At 38.5% G+C, this 23,152-nt stretch overlaps 1 protein-coding gene across 2 annotated transcripts in view; it reads right to left on the bottom strand.

Moving 5' to 3' along the window:
• Positions 1–23,152, bottom strand: part of AHCTF1 (AT-hook containing transcription factor 1) — an 87,362-nt gene that overhangs the window by 48,254 nt on the left and 15,956 nt on the right. For both annotated transcript variants that reach the window (XM_030812555.1, XM_030812556.1), the window contains exons 4-16: positions 20,808–20,988; positions 17,813–18,020; positions 15,775–15,891; positions 13,551–13,635; positions 12,139–12,289; positions 10,389–10,521; positions 10,123–10,304; positions 9,245–9,306; positions 7,999–8,127; positions 5,621–5,711; positions 4,442–4,531; positions 1,536–1,676; positions 710–814 (exon numbers count right to left, since the gene is read on the bottom strand). In XM_030812555.1, the coding sequence (XP_030668415.1) occupies positions 710–814; positions 1,536–1,676; positions 4,442–4,531; positions 5,621–5,711; positions 7,999–8,127; positions 9,245–9,306; positions 10,123–10,304; positions 10,389–10,521; positions 12,139–12,289; positions 13,551–13,635; positions 15,775–15,891; positions 17,813–18,020; positions 20,808–20,988 (1,675 nt within the window). The remainder of the gene's footprint in view (positions 1–709; positions 815–1,535; positions 1,677–4,441; positions 4,532–5,620; positions 5,712–7,998; positions 8,128–9,244; positions 9,307–10,122; positions 10,305–10,388; positions 10,522–12,138; positions 12,290–13,550; positions 13,636–15,774; positions 15,892–17,812; positions 18,021–20,807; positions 20,989–23,152) is intronic.

The raw sequence follows: 23,152 nt of genomic DNA, 5'->3' as shown, positions 1-23,152 counted from the left end.
GCACAAGTGAGAAAATGATCTGTCATGAAAGTCTAACTACATGGATGGTGGCTTAAAATCTCGGAAACTGTTCTAAATAACTTTACTCCTTAGGCACAAATAATTTGAAAGCAAGAAATGTTCACTACAAATCAAAATCTAAGAGAATTATGAAAAAATAAGATCAACAATTATGTACAGTGGCAGAGGCACTTCTAAATAAAATCTAATGGCTTCCTGGAAATGCAAGAAGCTGAAGGTTTTAGAAGTTATATTCTAAACAAATATAGCAGAAGTCAAATACCAAGAATTCTCTAATTGTTGGTACTGGCATAAATTACTAGATAAAAGGGGATATTTAATTGAAGAACTATTAGTAACCATATTAAAAGGACCATTACCAGGAAACAGGAAAACTGAGTTATAGAAACTATAGTTCTGTGGATCTAAATAATAGCTGAACTCATTTTCAGGAGCTATGTTTTCTCCAATTTGCTTTCCTTCTAAATGTTATTCAGTCCAATAAACACGTATGAGCACTGCGTGTCAGGCACAGGATGAAGATACAAAGGAAGGAAAAATGTAAGAAAAGAAGGTAAGCATAAATTAAATTAAGGAGAAAAATAAGTGAGGTGGAAGAAAAGAAATCCAAAGCATTAGAATACAATAACAAAATTATAAAGATTCAGAATGTTTTAATTAATACTTATAGATTAAGTAAATATTTTACCTATGCCTTCTGGTAAAAGCCCAGAATGAGAGAACCAAAGAACCACTTGTGCATACTGACAGATGAGGTGGGAAACCACAAACTTATTGCTTAAGTCTATCAGTCCTGTAAAGAAGAGTTAACATCAGTTGTTTACTTACAAAAAAAATCAAGATGCTCCACAGTTTTCAAAATTAATCACTTGGTAATTTACATAATATGTAAATATATATTTTACATATATGTATTTATTCAAGATATATGTATCTCTCTTGAACTAATTCACCTTCGTATCTAGTTTACTTTGGTCCAAAATGATGTCAAGCAAATCTCCAAAATGCTAAAATAAGTAAGTCACTCCCTAAAATAGACATTTTAGGTAAATACACTTCCACCTCAGCTACACTTTCATTTAGCTAATTGCAGAACTCAAATTTACTCATTAATACAAACTAGCATAGTATCACTAATAAAGATTGTTCACAACAGGCATTTAAATGAAATTAGCTTGTTTTCGTTTTGAAATTGCAAAACAGAAAAAAATTATAATGAGTTCTTTGAATTAAAAAAACATACGACTTAATCTGGAACTTTACTGCAAATATATTAATCTTAATAATCATTAACTTCAGAATTTCCCAAGCTTATTTAAGCATGGGCTCATGGCATGCCTAACAACATTCTGTAGCTTTTCATTAAAACAAAGAAACAAACAAAAACCCTAGCACTGGAGAAATAACGTCCTCTTTACATAAGGATCCATCTAAGACATGGGAAATGTATTCGTTTCTCTAAGGCAAGAAGTAAAATTTCATAAAACACTCATTTGATAAAACAAAGAGCATACCTCTCTCAGTGATCTCTCGGGCTTCTGATGCAAAACAGCTCAAGACTATATTAAGATTGCTAAGAAGCAAATAGCATTGCTGGATAGACTGTATAGTTTGTGGATCCATGAAATGACACGAACCATCAAATAATGGCACACCTTTCAAGAATAAAATACAAGATAAGTTTCCATACAGTAAATCTAAATAAATTAGAATCACAATGCAAAAGTTCTCAAACTCCTATCACTCAAAAGAATTATTCTATTCATTATGAGATTTATAAACACAAGCTAGAAATGGCAAAACCTCCAAGGAACCTAAAAAGTGCTTTCAATATAAAACTAGCAAAAGCCAAGAGTGAGAATATGAACCCAAATCATCTAGATCTAGAGCTTATCCTCATAACCAGCACACATCAAAAGACAGGGATTTACTTTAATGACCCATTTAGTTACATCAATATTTAATGTGTCATTGGTCTAGAAAACAACTGTCTTCATTCTAACATCCTTCTTTAAATCAAATTCTAATTTGTTTTATTTTTTATTTTTTGGAGACAGCATCTTGCTCTGTCGCCCAGTCTGGAGTGCAGTGGTGTAATCTCAATCTCCGCTCACTGCAACCTCTACCTCCCAGGTTCTCCTGCCTCAGGCTCCTGAGTAGCAGGGATTACAGGCACGCGCCACAACACCCAGCTAATTTTTGTATTTTTAGTAGAGATGAGGTTTCACCATGTTGGCCAGGCTGGTCTCAAACTCTTGACCTCAGGTGATCCGCCTGCCTCAGCCTCCCAAAGTCCTGGAATTACAGGCATGAGCCACTGTGCCCGACCTAATTTGCTTTACTTCTAATACTTTTTTTGAGATAGGGTCTCACTCTGTCACCTAGGCTGGAGTGCAATGGTACGATCACAGCTCACTGCACTCTCAAACTCCTGGGCTCAAGTGTTCCTCCTAGCTCAGCCTCCCAAGGAGCTGGGACTATAGGCATATGCCACCATGCCCAGCTAATTAAAAAAACGAATTTTTTTTTTTTTTTTTTTTTTTGCAGAGACAGGGGTCTTGCTATATTGCTCAGGGTGGTCTTGAACTCCTGGCCTCAAGCAATCCTCTTACCTCAGCCTCCTAAAGTGCTGGGATTACAAGCCTGAGCCACCACGCCTAATCTCTAATACTTTTAAAATACTTACTACGCTTTGTATTTTAATTATTCTTAGAGGTTTTTATTTTTATTGTTTAAAAAACCCAACCTACCAGTAATAAAGCTCAAAGCAGCAACAGCTGAACTACTGAGTTAAACCCCCAAACATTGCATTATCCTCAAAGAATAACAACAGTCATACAATTTATGAATTGAGTTTAATTTCTTTTTACAAAACATAATGAGCTCTAACAAACATTTTCCTCTTAAAAAAATGAAGACATTTTTACTCTGATCCTAAACACCTGATAGTGTTCTTTCAGACTTCAATCACGCTGATTACTGAAATACTTAAATTATTTCATGATGATAGTTTTACAAGTATAGTCTAAAAACACTAGAAAGTGCCATGTCTTCCTAACGAACTTGGTTGGTTTAAAAATCCTCTACTAACAGTAACTTACATTGTGAAAAGCTATCTATAGTCATCATTTCAAAAGTCCATTTGTTTACTCATCATGACACAAGAGAAATGACTAAAACATTTACCTCTAAATAAACTTAAATTTTACTTTCACTTACAGTGCAACTGTATCTCTAACTACTAGTACTTTCAGCCTTATTTTTGCACTAACTGGACATGATAGGTTTTTAATATTCATGACATACCTCAAGACTCAATCGAAATGAACAACAGACTAATAAAACTGTCAAGAAGGAAAATGATCTGCCACAATAATAATGACATCTATCCATGGAGGACGGCAGTGATGCGTTTTTACCCTGCCATTCAACTTCATCATTTCTATCAATATGTTAAATAGAAAGTGAGTAAGTACAGAAACTTCTCAGGGTTACCTAGCACATTCCCCTTACTCCATCATCAGTGTATTTAGTAAATTAAACTCCAAAGACCAAAAGACAAGTTATAATCCTAAAACCTGCTATTGTAGGCATATCAGCATGTTGCCAGTTTAATGACCTGCTGCAAAATCTAGGTCAAAAATTACTTTTGGCTGGATGTAGTGGCTCACGCCTTGTAATACCAATACTTTTGAAGGCCCAGGCAGGAGGATCGCTTGAGGCCAGGAGTTCAAGACTAGCCTGGGCAATATAGTGAGACCATGTCTCTACAAAAAATACAACAATTAGCTGGGTGAGGCAGCATGTGCCTGTGGTCCAAGCTACTCAGGAGGCTGAGGCAGGAGGATGACTTGGGCTCAAAAACTCAAGGCTGCAGTGAGCCATGAACTCACCACTGTACTCCTGCCTGGGCAAAAAGTGAGACCATGTCTCAAAAAAAAAATTACTTTTATCACTTTAATGTAAAAAGAAATAATTTTCTTTCGGGACATCTTCAAATTTTAAGAGTTTACAACTTCAGGCCGGGTGCGGTGGCTCACGCCTGTCATCTCGGCACTCTGGGAGGCCGAGGCGGGCGGATCACGAGGTCAGGAGATCAAGACCATCCTGGCTAACACAGTGAAACCCCATCTCTACTAAAAAATACAAAAAAATTAGCAGGGCGTGGTGGCGGGCGCCTGTAGTCCCAGCTACTCGGGAGGCTGAGGCAGGAGAATGGCGTGTGAACCCAGGTGGCGGAGCTTGCAGTGAGCCGAGATCGCGCCACTGCACTACAGCCTGGGCGACAGCAAGACTCCGTCTCAAAAAAAGAAAAGAGTTTACAACTTCAAAATGATTAAAAATTATGTACCTAAGACATAAACCAAGGTTAGTATTTTGATATTAAATTCTGTCCTACATCTAGACATCTAATACTTACACAGTCTGTCAAATTCCTCTTTTGTGAGAACGACTTTATTCCACGTCCATTCAAGAACAAAGCGCAAATTGGTGGCAGAATTCGGTTGTTCTTATTTGTAAATACAAAAGGGAAAAAATAAAGATTAGTAATTACAGAGTTCTAAACTGCTGGTGGAGAAGCATGGCAGACAGCACCCTAACCGAGTGAACATCAACAGTTCACGGAGGCAACATGGGAAAACGGACGTTTTCAGTGCACCACACCACAGAGCACGTCATTTCAGGTAGTGCTGCCGCCAAAAATGCAAAAACTGTCATTTAATCATGAGGAGAGATGGCAAGCACAAACTAAAATGCAGTCTATAAAATAAGGCCTAATTCCTTAAAAAAAAAAAAAAGAGTCAATTTTTTGAAAAACAAAGCGACAAAATGTACAAGATTAAGGGAAATTATAAAAACAATTACATACAAAGTATTCTAGATCTCTTTTCCAAAAAAACTAAATACAAAGCATGATTCTGAACTCTCTCTCCCCTCTAAATTGAAATAAAGGACATTACTGGGATTTCAATAAGGTCTCTAGGTTAGATAAAAGTTTTAATTTTCTTGATTTTTTTATGATCACAAAGTGGTTTTGTAAGTGCATGTCCTTATTCTTAGAAGCAGCAATACTGAAATATTTATGGGCTAAAAAAGCATGATGGCTTATCATCAAATGGTTCAGAAAAAAAACTATTCTCAAATGGTTCTGAACAGAAGATAATATATATTCGGGGTGTGTGTGTGTATGTGTGTGAAGAGTAACAGTGATACACACAACAATTTGGATGAATTCCTACAGAATTTTGCTAAGTAAAAAAGATAATCCAAAAGGGTTACATACTGCATAATTCCATTTATGAACATGTTTAAAATGAGAAAATTCTTGCCAGGGGTTAAGGATGGGGCAGAAGGAAGGTAGGTATGGCTGTAACGGCAACATGAGGGACCCTGGCTGTGGTGACTGTGCTAAAGGTTTGTCAGATCCTAGTACTGTGGGCAAATGTGCTAAAGGCGGTAGGATCTCTCTACTGCATCTTAACAACTGCATGTGGATCTTCAATTATATCAAAATTAAAACAAGAAAAAATACAACAAATAGCAAATTGATAACTTTAAAAATACCAAACATTTTACTTGTTAAAAATCAGAATCTTACCTTCTGTTATCCATCTTTTGATATAACCAGTCAAAAGTCCCAGGGAACTAGTCTGAATTGCTGCTGACAATATAGCTTCTAACTGTTCTTCCTAAACCATGCATTATAGAAAGAAAAGAAATGGAAAGAAAGAGGGTGTGAGATCATAGGCAAGTTCTGGTTCAGAATTTAAAAATTTTAAGGCTAAAAAAATCAGTGTGACCCATAAGAAGGGCTACAATGAAAAGACAGTAAGCATGGTAAGGATATGTTAAAACTGGAACTCTCATACACTGCTGGTGGGAATGTAAAATGGAACAGCCACTTTGCAAAACAGTTTGGCAGTTTCTCAATATGCTAAACACAGACTTACCACATGACCTTCCAATTCCACACCTAGGTATATAACAAAAAGAAACAAAAATACAGGCCCAAACAAAAATTTCACATGAAGGTTCACGGCACATTAATAGCCATAAAGTGGAAACAACCCAAATGCCCATTAACTATAGATAAACAAATTATGGTATGCTCATACAACAGAATATTATACAGCCATAAAGGCGATGAAGTATTGATACTTGCTATAATACAGATGAACCTTGAGAACATGCCAAATGAAAGAAGACAGTCACAAAAGACTACATATTATTTGACCTATTTACATGAAATGCCTAGAATAGGTCAATCTATAAAGACAGAAAGTAGATTAGTCGTTACGTAAGGCTGAGTAGGATGGGGGAGGCAGGAAGGTAAGGGAAAAGGAGTGACTGTTTATGGGCATAGAACTTTCTTTAGAAGTAATAAAAATGTCCTAAAGTGGAATGTGATGACAGTTGCTGAATTCTGTGAATTAAAATCACTGAACTGTACACACTTGAAATATGTGAACTGCACAGTATATGAAATATCTCAATAAAGCTAAAAAAGTGATTTTGAAAATCACTGAGTCTGGTTTAATATCAGAGGAAACTTAATTCCATTCATTACAGGAGCAAATTAAAAGATGTTCAAAAAGGAATCACATGAATGTAAGTTAAATAGGTACAGAGGAAATTACATAATGGTCCACAAAACCTAAGAAGGCGTGACTCTAAACGGAGACTCACCGAAGCCATTTACATTTAATACCAGGGACAAAACAAAAACGTCTGCTACTAACATTATTATCCTATAGTTTATAGAAGTTCTACCACATTGCAATGAGAAAAGTCAGTAACTGGCCAGGCACAGTGGCTCACACCTGTAATCTCAGCACTTTGAGAGGCTGAGGAGGGCAGATCACTTGAGGTCAGGAATTTGAGACCAGCCTGGCCAACATGGTGAAACTTTGTCCCTACTAAAAATAAAAAATTAGCCAGGTGTGGTGGCACACACCTCTAGTTCCAGCTACTCAGGAGGCTGAGGCAGGAGAATCGCTTGAACCCAGGAGGTTGGAGGTTGCAGTGAGCCAAGATCGTGCCACTGCACTCCAGTTTGGGCAACAGAGCGAGATACTGTCTCAAAAAAAATAAAGGTAGTAACAAACAAACGAACAAAGTCTATTATTTGCTGATGGTCACATACCTTGAAAGTTATGTAGGTATCAAATAAATATTCAAAAAGGAATTGCATTTTTCCATACAGCCATGTGTTGCTTAATGATGGGGATACATTCTGATAAATGTTTCGTTAGGTGTTTCATTGTTGTGCAATCATGGTAACAGCGTACTTACACAAATTTAGATGGTGTACTCTACTACATATCAAGGCTATATATATTGCTTCTAAGCTACAAACCTGTATAGCATGTTACTGTGCTGAATACTGTAAGCAACTGTAACACAATATGAAGTATATGTGTATTTAAACATAGAAAAGGTACAGTAAAAATACATTATTACAGGCTGGGCAAGGTGGCTCATGCCTGTAATTTCAGCACTTTGGGATGCCAAGGTGGGAGGATAATTTGAGGCCAGGTGTTCAAGACCAGCCTAGGCAACATAGTGAGACCCTGTCTCTACCCCCAAAAAAAAAAAAAAAGGCTAGGCATAGTGGTGCCTGTCTGTAGTCCTAGCTACTTGAGGAGGCTGGGGTGGGAAGATTGCTTAAGCCCAAGAGGTTGAGGCTACAGTGAGCCATGACCATGCCACCACATTCCAGCCTGAGGCAGCCATGAGGTGTTTCCTGTCCTATATCCTTCTATATAGCTAAGTCAACCTGCTGCCAAGTTATGGCCTATTGGGTATTAGGAGTAGGAATTTTAAACCAAACCTAAGAACACAACTGCTGATCACCCAGAGTCAGCATTACACTACTTCACCTACTTTTGCAGAAATTATCTAATACATTTTTATTATAATAGAACGCTAATAACGTGATCCACCCAAAAGAAACAATAGAGTTAAAAATCATCTCACTTGGCTTAAACTGGAAGGCTGAACATCAACAAATCTTGGGGAAAGAAGGCCAGCTACAAGACATCGATTATAACCATCAGGAATGACTTCATTGAGTGATGGCCCTGATTTCTTCAAAAAAGTCAAAGTCTGTAACAGATAAATTAGTAAGGCATCAATCAATGCTCAATTTGAATCATCAAATTTAAGATTAATAAATTATACTTAAAATTTAACTAAAATTTAAAGATAGCAAATGGAAATTATGAAAGACTATATTTCCTTGCAAGAAACAGAGTTTATAGGTTCTTAAGCTTAACCAATGCTTGCTAGTTGTGAATAATACTATTAGCAAAAAGTAGCTTATATATTTTTATGAACTGTATAACCCTGCTGTCTTCTCTAAAGCTGACAGATTTGGTGACATCTTGACAAAACACACACACACACACACACACACACACACACACACACACAGGAAAACTCCTGCAGTCTACTCCTCTTTATCTAATGTGAAAGAGATTTGATATCAAGTATAAATATAGCATTCATCCACATCTGGCCGATTATCAATGAAAAGGTCTGCCACATCATGCTTCCCTAGAAAAGTATTTTTCAGGCCAGGCACGGTGGCTCACACTTATAATCCCAACACTTTGGGAGGCCGAGGCAGGCGGATCACCTGAGGTCAGGAGTTCGAGACCAGCCTGGCCAACATGGTGAAACCCCATCTCTACTAAAAATACAAAATATTAGCCAGGCGTGGTGGTGGGCACCTGTAATCCTAGCTACTCAGGTGGCGGACGCAGAAGAATCGCTTGAACCTGGGTGGCAGAGGTTGCAATGAGCCGAGATGGAGTCATTGCACTCCAGCCTGCGCAACAAGAGCAAAACTCCGTCTCAAAAAGACAAAAGTGTTTTTCTAAATTCTTTTTTTTTTCCTGTGCCAGGCACTATACCACGGTGCTAGGTACCTTCTTTGCATTACTTCATTTCCTCATAAGGTTTCTGAGGAGACAGAAAGCTTGAGGTTCAAGTAGCTAGCATCTACATAAATTAGCTGCTAAAAACATTCAATATGTCTTCTGGCAGGCTGTCATTAGTAACTGATACTACTAGTTGCTAATCCCATAAACCTAGGAGAAGCTACCATTTAAGCTGAAACAACTGTCAATATCACTAACACTAAATAAACTTAAATCCATAAATCAACTATATTCCAAGATCAGACTTCAGTTCAATTAAGAAATCACTAGTTGTTACCTACCTCCTTCTGAAAGCCAGTACAAGTTAAATGAACAACTCCTGAGTTTAACAAACAAGTGGCATCTAAAAAAAAGATTTAAAAAATAATCCACTTACATATATTTAAAATGGTATTGATAGAACAAAATTTATCCAAGTAACAGACTGCAAGGCAAGGTGTCAAATTATTACATGTAATAAATCTTTAAATAAACTTTTCTAGGTATTTTCATCCTAAGAATAGATAACAAACCTATTACACAGCAAAACAAGAAAAAAGCAAAAAACAAAACCCAAAAAACTCCAAGCACAGTTGAGAAACACAGCAAAAAAATAAAAACTACTATAAAATGCACCAGATGTGGGCCAGGCGCGGTGGCTCACGCTTGTAATCCCAGCACTTTGGGAGGCCGAGGCAGGCGGATCACGAGGTCAGGAGATCGAGACCACGATGAAACCCCGTCTCTACTAAAAAATACAAAAAATTAGCCGGGCGTGGTGGCAGGCGGCTGTAGTCCCAGCTACTCAGAGAGGCTGAGGCAGGAGAATGGCGTGAACCCGGGAGGCGGAGCTTGCAGTGAGCCGAGATCGCGCCACTGCACTCCAGCCTGGGCCTGGGCGACAGAGCGAGACTCTGTCTCAAAAAAAAAAAAAAAAAAAAAAAGCACCAGATGTGAAATACTTAATATCTTTCCTAGCAAGTTTAAAATAAGTCATAATTCCTTTATAAAACATATAAACACTAAATTTCTCGTGTGTATATGTTCATTTCCTAGGTTATCCATATGTTAACAGTGAGATATAAACAGGTAACACTAAATGAATAAACTACACAACATATACATTTACATACTTTTGTGCATTACTTTTCTTAAGAGGTAATGTTAAGGAAATACATACCAAAATTATAAGTGCTTGGGTTAAAAAACTGCTCGGGAGGTGGATATGAAGGAGGGACTCCTCTATTTAAACTTCTCTCATGTACTAATATATCCAAGATGCCATGTGGAGAAGTCCTACTTACAACAGACTCCAATGACCACAGTGCAAAGTAAGGGCAATTATGTAGATATTCTCCTGACCTAAAAGAAAATTTAAAACATTACTAACTCATTGATCAGCTACACATACAAAGAGAAAGGAGAGAGAGAAAAAAAGAATCATACCTTAATGAATCTGGCATTTGTGCATGATACCAACGATTTATATCAAAAAGCCCCAAATATATAGAAGGCTTTCCCTGTCCATATATATTCACCTGCCAGGTAAAGACTGAAACACTAGTGTCAGGAGATAGAGCTGAAAGAAAAAGATAATTTTTAAAAACAGAATAAAGAATCTCAAGGTAAAATCACCTCAACAGAATTACAGCAAGATTTTCTCATAAATTAAGACATTTAATTCATATTTCACTTGATTCATCAAAATGCATTTCTATCATTTGTAAGTAAGACCAGATTCTTACTGGAAGGCCAACGTGGGCAGATCAATTGAGCACAGAAATTCGAGACCAGCCCGGGCAACACAGCAAAACCTCATCTCTACAAAAAAATACAAAAATTAGCTGGGCATTGTGGCATGCACCTGTAGTCTCAGCTACTCAGGAGGCTGAGGTGGGAAGATCGCTTGAACCTGGGAAGCAGAGGTTGCAGTGAGCCAAGATTGTATGAGTGCACTCCAGCCTGGGCAACAGTGAGACCCTGTCTCTAAAAAAACAAAAACAGGCCGGGTGCAGTGGCTCACGCCTGTAATCCCAGCACTTTGGGAGGCTGAGGCGGGTGGATCATGAGGTCAGGAGATGGAGACCATCCTGGCTAACACAGTGAAACCCCGTCTCTACTAAATATACAAAAAATTAGCCAGGCATGGTGGCGGGTGCTTGTAGCCCCAGCTACTCCGGAGGCTGAAGCTGGAGAATTGCGTGAACCCGGGAGGCGGAGCTTGTAGTGAGCTGAGATCATGCCACTGCACTCCAGCCTGGGCAACAGAGCAAGACTCCATCTCAAAACAAACAAACAAACAAAAACAAAAATACCCTGTCGCTACAAAAAATACAAAAATTAGCCAGGCGTGGTGGTGTGTGCCTGTAGTCCCAGTTACTTGGGAGACCGAGATGGAAGAATTGCTTGAGCCCAGAAGGTCAAGGCTGCAACGAGCCAAGATCGTGCCACCACACTCTGGCCCAGACCGGTCTGGGCATCAGAGTGAGACCCTGTCTCTAAATAAATAAATAAATAAAAATTTTAAAAAGACGTGAGCTCATGACAAGTTCTGTTTTTCACATGTTTAACTGGATCTGAAAACTGGATCAGAAATACAGATACAGGCCCTAGCAAAAAGGGCATTTCTGGGATGGGTAAGTTCACTGTGTGATTTAATACTCACAACTACCCTTTGCAAAAGGTCTAACTGTATGATCCCACTTACAGATGGAGAAACAGGGCTCTGAAATGTTAAGCAATTTGTCAAAGGTCATCACTAGTGATAGGGCTGGATTATGATAATGCTGGCTTAAAAAACTGATGCAAAAAAACCTGCCAGGAAAAAGCGATGACACTAAAGGAAACAGAGAAAACATTCAAGACAACCAAGGCATGTATGCCATACATGGCTCAAAAAATACACAGGTAAACTTCATTCAAAGACTACTCACACTAGTTCAGACTAGGGATCACCTGTTTTGAGAACTAGATTAAAATAAAAGGGTCCTTCATTACCCTAATCTGTTTTATTTTTTAGTTATACATAGCAATCTGGAGAGCAAGAAATATCTAGTATCTCACATAGAACTGAATAAATTCCGTTAATTACTATTCTAATTTTCTGAACTGCCAGGAGTATGAAATCTAGAAAACAATACCTGTATAAATTTTAAATCCAGCCTTCACATGACATATTTCAAGTACTTTAACTAACCTTCATTCACGCCTTCCTCCCTGTCACCATGAGATCGAAATTTCTCTATACTCTGGCATCCCAACAATTTGGTATTACTCGTCTGTCCCCTCAAAGGGAACATGCCACCTGTCAGGTCCAGGGTGTATCTTTCTTCACAGTATTCTAACCCCTGTAACATAAAATACATGCAAATATTAATCTGATTCTAGGCAAAAGGTCACTCTAAAATTAAATATTCTCCAAATTTAAAGATTGTTCACACAATACAAAGAAAACAATTTAGACTGAAGAGAACCAATCAAGGAAAAAGGCTCTAAAATTTTACATACTTTAAAACAAATAAAAAGTGAGATTTAGTCTCTCAAAAATAATTACCGACAAGTCTTCTAAAGTTGTTATTTAACACAGAAGCCCTCATGCACTACTGGTTGATATGTAAACTGGAATAACCATCAAAATTATATATGCATACATCCCAGACCAGCAATACTATACCTGTGTTCTCACAGAAATTCTTGCTCTAGAATAGTTCTCAGACTTTTAGCTTATTGATACCTTTAAGAATCTGACATAAGGCTATGAGACTTCCCCCATAAAAATACAACACATAATTCAGGGACTTTATTGATTCCCTGAAACCCGTTTCTATACCCCTCAAACATTTGGTTAAGAAAAGTCGGTTCTAGAGACAGGTATGTGAGGGTATACAAAGTATAGCTATTAGCAGCACCCCTCCTACTTCCTCAGGAATTCAGCCAGAAAAATAGGTAGCCATTTAGAAGTCTAGATGCATATACCCTCTTATAAAAATCACCCCATGGCTTAATGCTTGACATGTTAGAGCAAAAAAGTGGAATTATTTTTCCCGGGTACCAATTAAGCCACAAGCTTGAATCTAGTCCAATCCCCTCATTGTAGAGAAAATGATATCTGAGAAGTTAAGAATGCTACCTTGGTAAATAGGTAAAACAGATCTCTAATTTAATACTACTTCTACTATACTATGAATACAATATTAACTTGAATATAAGAATTGCTTTTCACAGCCAGGCGCGGTGGCTCATGCCTGTAATCGCAGCACTTTGGGAGGTCGATACGGGTGGATCATGAGGTCAGGAGTTCAAGACCAGCCTGGCCAAGATGGTGAGACCCCATCTCTGCTAAATATACCAAAAAATTAGCCAGGCATGGTGGCAGGTGCCTGTAATCCCAGCTACTCCAGAGGCTGAGGCAGAGAATTGCTTGAATCCGGGTGGCAGAGGTTGCAGTGAGCCAAGATTGCACCACTGCACTCCAGCCTGGGTGACAGAGCGAGACTCCGTCTCAAAAAAAAAAAGAATCACTTTTCAGTATCTTAAAACAAAGACAACATATTTAAAATAGAAAACAACAAAATGGTAATATAAACCCAAAGTCCAATGACCATTTACCTCATATAAGATTTGTCCTGATGCCAAACACTTTCTATTACCAAAGGCCAGCTGCAGCAGATGCAAACTCAAAACATCCCCTTCACTGAAACAGAAATTAACCAAGACGCACTAAATATATTAATACATTAAACATCTCTTACTGTCCAAGTAAGTTTAGTTTGCTTGCAATGTTGAGTGCATTGACAAAACTAAGATCACTGTGAAAAATTTAGTTTTATTCGGTAATTTTCATAAAATGTAGTCCTTTAAAGTAATAACTGATATTTACTATTGATTCTAATCAACTAAATTGATGCTGTTTGCATACTGTAGGAGACATCTTATGTGGCAAAGACTGACTACTCAATATTCTTTCTCAAATATTCCTTCTTCAATGGGTATACTCTACTTAAACACATGTTTGCCTAAAGTTCTGTAACATTTCCCAGCTTCCTTTGCAGCTAAGTGCAGTACCCTGTGGTAAAGTTGTGGCCAGGATGTAAACAGAATTATCCCATGGCAACCTCAGAGAACCTTCCTTAATGAACAAAATATCCTTTGTGGGCCGGGCGAGATGGCTCACGTCTGTAATCCCAGCACTTTGGGAGGCCGAGGCGGGTGGATCAAGAGGTCAGGAGATCAAAACCATCTTGGCTAACACGGTGAAACCTCGTCTCTACTAAAAATACAAAAAATTAGCCGGGCGTGGTGGCGGGTGCCTGTAATCCCAGCTACTCAGGAGGCTGAGGCAGGAGAATGGCGGGAACCTGGGAGATGGGGCTTGCAGTGAGCCGAGATCACGCCACTGCACTCCAGCCTGAGACAGAGCAAGACTCTGTCTCAAAAAAAAAAAAAAAATCCTTTGTGCCTTCATCCTGGTCTCTTCCTCCATCTTGCTATTTTTACTTAAAATGTAGAGGTTCAAAGGACAGTAGGGAGTATGGGAAGGAGAAAGAGTAGTTGGGGGAAGGGTGGGGAAAAAAAATTTTTTTTAATGTGGATGTTGCCTTCAACCATGAAGACGAGGCCTATCAAGACACAAAGTGAAGACACTAAGAATCAACCCTGTAGTGAACTCAAGCACAAAGCATGCAGTTAGTGTTAACAGCATAGACTCCAGAGCCACATCATCTGAATTTGAATCTTACTACTAGTTAAACTCTTTTTTTTTTTTTTTTTTTTTTTTTGAGACGGAGTCTTGCTCTGTCACCCAGGCTGGAGTGCGGTGGTGCGATCTCGGCTCACTGCAAGCTCCGCCTCCCGGGTTCACGCCATTCTCCTGCCTCAGCCTCACCGAGTAGCTGGGACTACAGGCGCCCACCACCACGCCCGGCTAATTTTTTTTTTTTTTGTATTTTTAGTAGAGACGGGGTTTCACCGTGTTAGCCAGGATGGTCTCGATCTCCTGACCTCGTGATCCACCCGCCTCGGCCTCCCAAAGTGCTGGGATTACAAGCGTGAGCCACCGCGCCCGGCCAAACCCTTTTAATAATTCCTATTACTAGTTCTTATTTCTTTTACTTGCCTTCTAGCACACCACACCTTCCTAATATTCCTCATACCACACTATCTACTCCTCAGTCCTTTGCTGAGTACCCAGCTCTCTTATTCTCCATCTCCAAGTATATTTGAAGAATAAGACAGCAGGGTACTGAAGATTGAGAACAAGACAGCACGGTACTTGGAAGATTCCAAGACTCTCCTAATCTGTGAAAAACATTCAAGTAAGTCGGCACAATTTCTTTTAACTGATATCTCAAAATTATTCAAGCATGTAGAAACAACCATTTAACTTCTAAAATAATTTCAACTACCACTCACTAATTCACTGAAAGAATTGTGTTGCCTTCACTAAAAAAGACTACGTAACTACATAGACTACCTGTTCTATTTTTGACTAATTTTTAAAGACTGTATGTATCAGGCCAGGTGCAGTGGCTCACGCCTGTAATCCCAGCATTTTGGGAGGCTGAGGCGGGCAGATCATGAGGTCAGGAGTTCAAGACCAGCCTGACCAACATGATGAAACCCTGTCTCTACTAAAAATACAAAAATTAGCCAGGCGTGATGGCGGGCACCTGTAGTCCCAGCTACTCGGGAGGCTGAGGCAGGAGAATGGCATGAATCCGGGAGGCGGAGGTTGCAGTGAGCCGAAATCAGGCCACTGCACTCCAGCCTGGACGACAGGGCGAGACTCCATCTCTAAAAAAAAAACAAAACAAAAAGTTTGTATGAGACCTACCTATCTTGTGTAGACTGAACAGCCCACAAGTAACAGCAATTCCGAGGATCATTCTCAGGTTCTTGAAAAGTGACAGCATAGACAGGAACTTGTCCACTTTCCAACTGTATGTAATATCTGAAACAAATTAGTATATTTCATATTTTTAAGTTATTTTATAGAAAGGAAAAAGGTACATCATGTAAGAATTTGGGTTAGGCAACCACTGTTCATACATTCCCCCAAAATAAGTGATCTGTGGGCCATGGCCAAGTCATCTTATCTGCAAAAATACACAGGCCACAAGACATCAAGACTATGGTCACGGCACCCATCCCCCAGAGACAGAACTGGGAAGAGTTAGAATTACTCAAGCGGATGCATTTATGTGTGTGTAAACTGGTCCTAAGAGTCATATTCAATGCCCAAGAGGTAGAACTGGGGAATGTTAGAATTACTCAAGCGTACACATTCATGTCTGTGTAAACTGGTCCTAAGAGTCATATTCGATGTACACTCCTACATACTGCTCCACCATAAAAGATGCCCTACAAAGAGACGTGATACTGCCACAAGACTTTTCAGCTGTTTGGGTTTAGTGTCAGTTTCCCCACTACTACAACAGAAGATGAGTTAGAAACTGAAGAGTTCCCATAAACTGCTAAAAAAGCAAAACTTGACCAAGAGATGATAGTGTTAGAGAAAGCACTGCTGTAGAAGCCAAGTACTGCAGGTATTTCTTTAGGAGCAAATTCAAAGATGAGCTGACAAACCGGCGGCTGGGCGCGGTGGCTCACACCTGTAATCCCAACACTTTGGGAGACCGAGGCAGGTGGATCACAAGGTCAGGAGTTTGAGACCAGCCTGACCAACATGGTGAAACTTTGTCTCTGGAAAAAAAAAAAAAAAAAATACAAAAACTAGCTGGGCGCAGTGGCGCACACCTTTAGTCCCAGCTACTTGGGAGGCTGAGGCAGGAGAATTGCTTGAACCCGGGAAGTGGAGGTTGCAGTGAGCCAAGATCATGCCACTGTACTCCAGCCTGGGCGACAGAGTGAGACCCCACCTCAAAAAAAAAAAAAAAAAATAGAAAAAAAAGAAAAAAAAAAGAGCTGATAAAAGGATAACAGCAAAGAGAGTTGAGATACACTTCCCATAAGATAAATTACTCAATAAAATATAACAATATGCCTCAGGAAAACTGGAGAAACAAATAAATTGACAACTTAAGGGCCAAATAGGCATCTACTTAACTCTCAACACAAATTAACTTAGCTACAAAGTATCAATAATTATATTTTTGGGACTTTTTGACAGCATAAAAAATTTAAAACACAAGTATTTTGTAACTTTGATTTTTAAAAATCCTTTTTTTTCCCTCTCAACTGAGAATTCTTTATTAAGCTGTTACTTTACACAGATGATGATTGGGAAGATACTTCTGAAAGAACTCATACTATATAAACAGAGTCATGTGTCATTTAACGAAAGGGGATCTGTTCTGAGAAATGCTCGTCAGGGATTCAGTCATTGTGCGAACATCATACACTCCAGTAACACAAACCTAGATGGTATAGCCTACTATATACCTGAGCTAGATGGTATAGCCTGTTGCTCTTAGTCTACTAATCTGTACAGCATGTTACTGTATGGAACACTGCAGGCAACTATAACACAGTGGTAAGTATTTATATATCTAAACATTAAAAAGGTACAATCAAAATACAGTAAAATTTGGAGACCCCTAAGATCTGTTGTTGACCAAAACATTGTAAAGTTACAAAGTCATGCTTTACTAGCATGTTAAACACAGGACTGTAATGCCTTTTAAATAAACACTGAAAAAAAATCAAGCTAAATTCATGTGCTAAGTCACTCCTTTATGGTATTCACATCGATTTAATGCCACGAAAAATTAGTCATACTCAATCATTCATTCAATCATTAATCTACCCACCCTTTTCTCACTATGCTAACTTTCAAATATTAGTAACTGAGTACAAGCTATATGCAAAAAGAACCTACCTATAATCAAATAAGGGAAAAAAGTTATACTTACTCTCTTTTCATGCTTTTCATGTTCCAAAGTGCTAGATAGCCATCAGAAAAACCCACAGCAAGCTGATTTGTCCTGTTTATGTAACTAAGAGTTGAAACAGCTGTTCCTGTTGGACTTACTAACTGGAAACACAGATGGCGCCCTTCTCTCATCACACTTTCTCTAATGTGTGGTACTTCAGCTGGGATACCAGTTAGAACTTCAAGATCTAAAACCACAAATTAGACAAATGAAGTTAAAAAACTAGAAACAGCATTAAAAGCAAATATGTCATCCATTATTCAAGCTGCTAATGAAGTCAACTGAGTTAAATGAAGTTAATTGAAATTAAAAGATTAGTGATAACGAAAAAGTATGTTAAACTAGAAAATTGCCATCCTTATCTATTTAAATGCCATAATTTAAAAAATATATTCAATTATATAGTATTAAAAAATTCTCTCAGTACATCTCAAATATTACCTAAGGTAGAATTTTTTTAGGGTTAACAACCACAAATAAAACTGATTTATTTCTTTATTGAAATTTAGAACTACTACCTAAATACCTTCCTTGGAGCAATGGCTGATTCCGGGTCAGGGGGAAGAAAATACATAAAATGAGCCTGGTACAACTATGCCAGCAATCTAGGAAGCTATCACAGATGAAAGGGAATGTATCAGAGAACATGAAGGGGCTCTCATACCAATGACAGGACATTTTGGGCATCAAAAACAATAAAATTAATGAAACACATTAAATATGCCAAACCCGAAAAATTCACAGGGATACCAAAAAAAAAAAAAAAAAAAAAAAAAAGAGGGGTGGGGCAAGGGAGAAGCCTACTCTCCCCACCTACAGAAGACCTTATGTTGAACAACTGGAAGTAACTAGGTATCACCTGCTTACTCTGAAAATTAGTACTTAATACTAAACATTTATCCTGACTGTTCTGTACATATTGTATTTCAGAGTGACCAGAAAGCCCTAATTAATGAGAAATTATTCTTTACATTGACAGAACATAAAAATCATCGTTTTGCAGCTCTTAATGAAAAAAGGGACTTATCCAAGAATCTTAACACCGGGCACAGTGGCTCACGCCTGTAATCTCAGCACTTTGGAAGGCCGAGGTGGGCGGATCACGAGTTCAGGAGATTGAGACCATCCTGGCTAACACTGTGAAACCCCGTCTCTACTAAAAAAAAAAAAAAAAAAAAAAACCCAAAAAAATTAGCCGGGCGTGGCGGCGTGCGCCTATAGTCCCAGCCGCTGGGGAGGCTGAGGCAGGAGGAGAATGGCATGAACCCGGGAGGTGGAGCTTGCAGTGAGCCAAGATCGCGCCACTGCACCCCAGCCTGGGTGACAGAGCAAGACTCCGTCTCAAAAGAAAAAAAAAAAAAGAATCTTAATGAATGAAACAATTAGTTCAAAGTAGGGTTTTACAATTTTGGCATTACAGTATCCCCTCCCATTATTTGCAGTTTCACTCTCCAATTTCAATTACCTGTAGTAAACCAAAGTCCAAAAATATTAAACAGATGATTTTATATATATATATATAAAATTCAGCTGGGCAGGCTGGCTCATGCCTGTAATCCCAGCACTTTGGGAGGCGGAGGCGGGTGGATCACGAAGTCAGGAGTTCAAGACCAGCCTGACCAATATGGTGAAACCGCGTCTCCACTAAAAAAAAAAAAAAAAATTAGCCAGGCATGGTGGCGCGCAACTGTAGTCCCAGCTACTTGGGAGGCTGAGGCAGAAGAATCACTTGAACCCAGGAGGCAAAATATATTTAGATGTTGGTAAATACGTTATGTTCCACACTGAAACACTGTTCCATTAGAACTATATGACCTCGTGATCCGCCCGCCTCGGCCTCCCAAAGTGCTGGGATTACAGGCGTGAGCCACCGTGCCCGGCCGAATACACGTTTTTAGAAATATAGTTCTAATGTCAAGAATGTGCCGGGTGTGGTGGCTCACACCTGTAGTCCCAGCACTTTGGGAGGCCAAGGCAGGTGGATCATAAGGTCAAGAGATCGAGACCATCCTGGCCAATATGGTGAAACCCCGTCTCTACTAAAAAAAAAAAAAAATACAAAAATTAGCTGGGCATGGTGGCATGTGCCTGTAATCTCAGCTACTCAGGAGGCTGAGGCAGGAGAATTGCTTGAACCCGGGAGGCGGAGGTTGCAGTGAGCCGGGATTACGCCACTGCACTCCAGCCTGGCAACAGAGCAAGACGCCATCTCAAAACAAAACAAAACAAAACAAAAAAAACCCGAGAACATCCTCACAAAGCCAAAGTCAAAATTGTTTAGGGTCAAATAGTCCTTTTCTAAAAATTAACAGTAAAAAATACATTTTAAGGTTAGCTCTTCCTTTCTTCATAAACCAGAGACTCCTAACTTTCAAAAACTGAAAGCACTTGAAAAAAAGTAGTTTTATAAATACAAAAGCATTTAAAGGAGAAAAAGTGTTTCATTTTCTTTGAATCTGAATAGAATTACTTCTATCTTAGGATGTTATTTTGTGAGAAAGACTTTTAATTACTGTTATTTCCTATTATTTTATTTCTATCTTGGTGTTACCACAGAAACATAAACAATACACCAAAAACACTATGTTAGATCCTACACTGCTGGATAATTTCATACTGGCTGATAGGCTCAAGATTTCTTATATTTAGCCCTTATTCTAGCATTTACTTAAGAATAGATCTTATTCAGGTATGTACATGGAAACAAATAAAATCAATTATCACTACCTTTCTCAAGGCCTACTTGAGAACATATGAACACTTGATCAACAAAACAGTATCTTATGCAAGAAATATCCACTGTGCTCAGGTCCAGACAGTAAAAAACATTTTAAAATACCTTTTTTTTTTTAATAGATAGGAAGGTATCTTTTATTTTACTCCAGCTGCTATAAAAAAATTTGGCTACTTTAAAAAATATCGCATCAGAATATCCAGGTGCTCCACTTTTGGTTTCAAGTAAAGAACGGATTACCTGATGCTTCAACTTCATTTTGATTGCATGACAAGTCATCCAAACATAGGTCAATAAGAAGGATCTGTCCAACATCAGTGACCACAGCTGCCACTCCAAAAAGCCATCGCAGACTTGGATGTAAATGCTGAGTGCTTGCACTGGCTCCTCCATGATTAATTATAGGTTCAATAGCTGTTACCTAGAAAACATAATACACGATTTGCTTTTCTTCTGCAAAGAAAATATAATTAACAACACAATAAATTTAAGTTAAAGCAGGTTATCAGTTATAACAGATTTAAGATTATAGAGTAAATTTGCATTTGATACTTGTGATCTGAATAATGAAATTTTCAGATATACTAGGAATTACACCATTACTCAACACATAGAAAAATCACGCAGGTGGACTAACAATTGATGGTGACTGAGAGCTCACTACATGCCAGGCATTGTGTTACCCAGCTCATTTAATGTTCATGACAACGCTTCGATAGTAAACTATGTGTGATTACTTCTTTAAAGATGAAATAACCTGAGGCTTAGAAAGTTAGTCTAGTTATTCAAGCCATAAAATCATTACGCATAAAACGCAAACCTAAATTGTTCTCACTTTAAAGCTCTTAAATAGCTACTTCAGGATTCTATGGCCTCTTCTCCTAAGAGCAAAAACTAATCATTCCAGAAAAACTTACTGTTTACTCTTTAAAAAACAACAAAAAAAAAGATATTTTAAGTTCTCTTTATACCTTAATGACTGAAGAGGTCTACCCTTCTTTCTGTTGGACTTCATATAAAGCTCTGGCAGTCACTGGATCACTGACACTTAACAAGAATTGCTATTATTTAATGAAAACTATACTTTAGCTATTTTATGGAGTCATATTTTTCCCCTTCACCTCATGAGTCAAATTTTAAATGTCTGTAACTAGTCATCCATATTTTATACTTGTCTTTCCTTCAGTTTCCTATTAATTCATAAAAATTAATTAGGTATGATATACGAAAAATGTTTGGTGATTTCTACGCTAATACAGGTTGAACATCCAAATCCAAAAGTCCAAAATCTAAAACATTTCTAGTCCCAGGCATTTCAGAGAGGGGGTTCTCAACCTGTACTGATGAAAGTTCTGGCAAGTAAAGAAAATATCTGGTATCAATGGTTTACGTGTTAATAAGATTAAAAGTTTTTTTTCAGGCTGTAACTTACTACAGACAAAAGCCTGGCTCTTTCTCTATATCAGTATACAAAACATTACTCAGTGTTTCTAATTCTGAAAGCTGTAACTTCATCACTTTTTCTTTTCTAATTACTGTAATAATGTCTATAAATACTAAAGCATATTCAATTCCTCAGTGAGGAGGAGCGAATCTAAGTTTGCACTCCTCATAAAAATACTATATGAAGTGACTAATATTACCTTAATTTTAGAAGACAATTAAAAATAAACATATTTAGGAGTGTATACTGCACCCTACCCAAAAAATAGCTAGTAGGTTGACTTTTGAAAGTGTCTACCGCTACTCCCCCATCTTTTCCTTATTCTACAATCTTTCTTCCATACACCAACCATCCATTCAACTGAGCAACCAGTTCAGGAACCTTGTTTCTTCTCAATTCCTCATCCAAATGATCAAGAAGTGTCCATGTTTCTTTCTCCATGTGTTCTGAATCTGCCCCATCTTCTCCATTTCTATTGTCATTTCCTTGGTTCAGCTCCTCATCATTATTTACCCAAATGGCAACAGTCTCCTTGTTTCTATTCTCACAATATCCTCTCTGTCCCAATCCAAGCAAGCCTTTTACATGAGAGTTCTACTTAAAATTACTTCACCACTGGCTGGGGGTGGTAGCGCATGCCTGTAATCTCAGCACTTTGGGAGGCTAAGGCAGGTGGATCACGAGGTCAAGAGATTGAGAGCAGCCTGGTCAAAATGGTGAAACCCCATCTCTACTAAAAATACAAAAATTAGCTGGGCGTGGTGGCGCACGCCTGTAGTCCCAGCTACTCAGGAGGCTGAGGCAGGAGAATCGCTTGAACCTGGGACACGGAGGTTGCAATGAGCTGAGATCGTGCCACTGCACTCCAGCCTGCTGACAGAGCGAGACTCTGTCCCCAAAAAAAAAAAAAAAAAAAACTTACTTCACTGTTGATTTCAAAGGAGCCCCTAATTACAAACAAGGCCATTCACAATCTAAATCCTCACCGTTTCTGATCCCCTCTTCTTCCTTCCCCTCATCCCTCCCTCAGCCATTCTAAATCAAGTCTAATTTCCCAAATGCTCCATGTACTATTATTTTTCCATGCCAGTCTCTTTATCTAAAATGTCCAACTCTTTTGACTAGAAATTACCCATTCTAC

Source organism: Nomascus leucogenys, chromosome 5, assembly GCF_006542625.1.
Source record: "Nomascus leucogenys isolate Asia chromosome 5, Asia_NLE_v1, whole genome shotgun sequence".
In the NCBI taxonomy this organism is placed as follows: domain Eukaryota; kingdom Metazoa; phylum Chordata; class Mammalia; order Primates; family Hylobatidae; genus Nomascus; species Nomascus leucogenys.
Note: the sequence above shows the minus strand (reverse complement) of the source record. Positions and strands in the feature narration are given on the sequence as shown.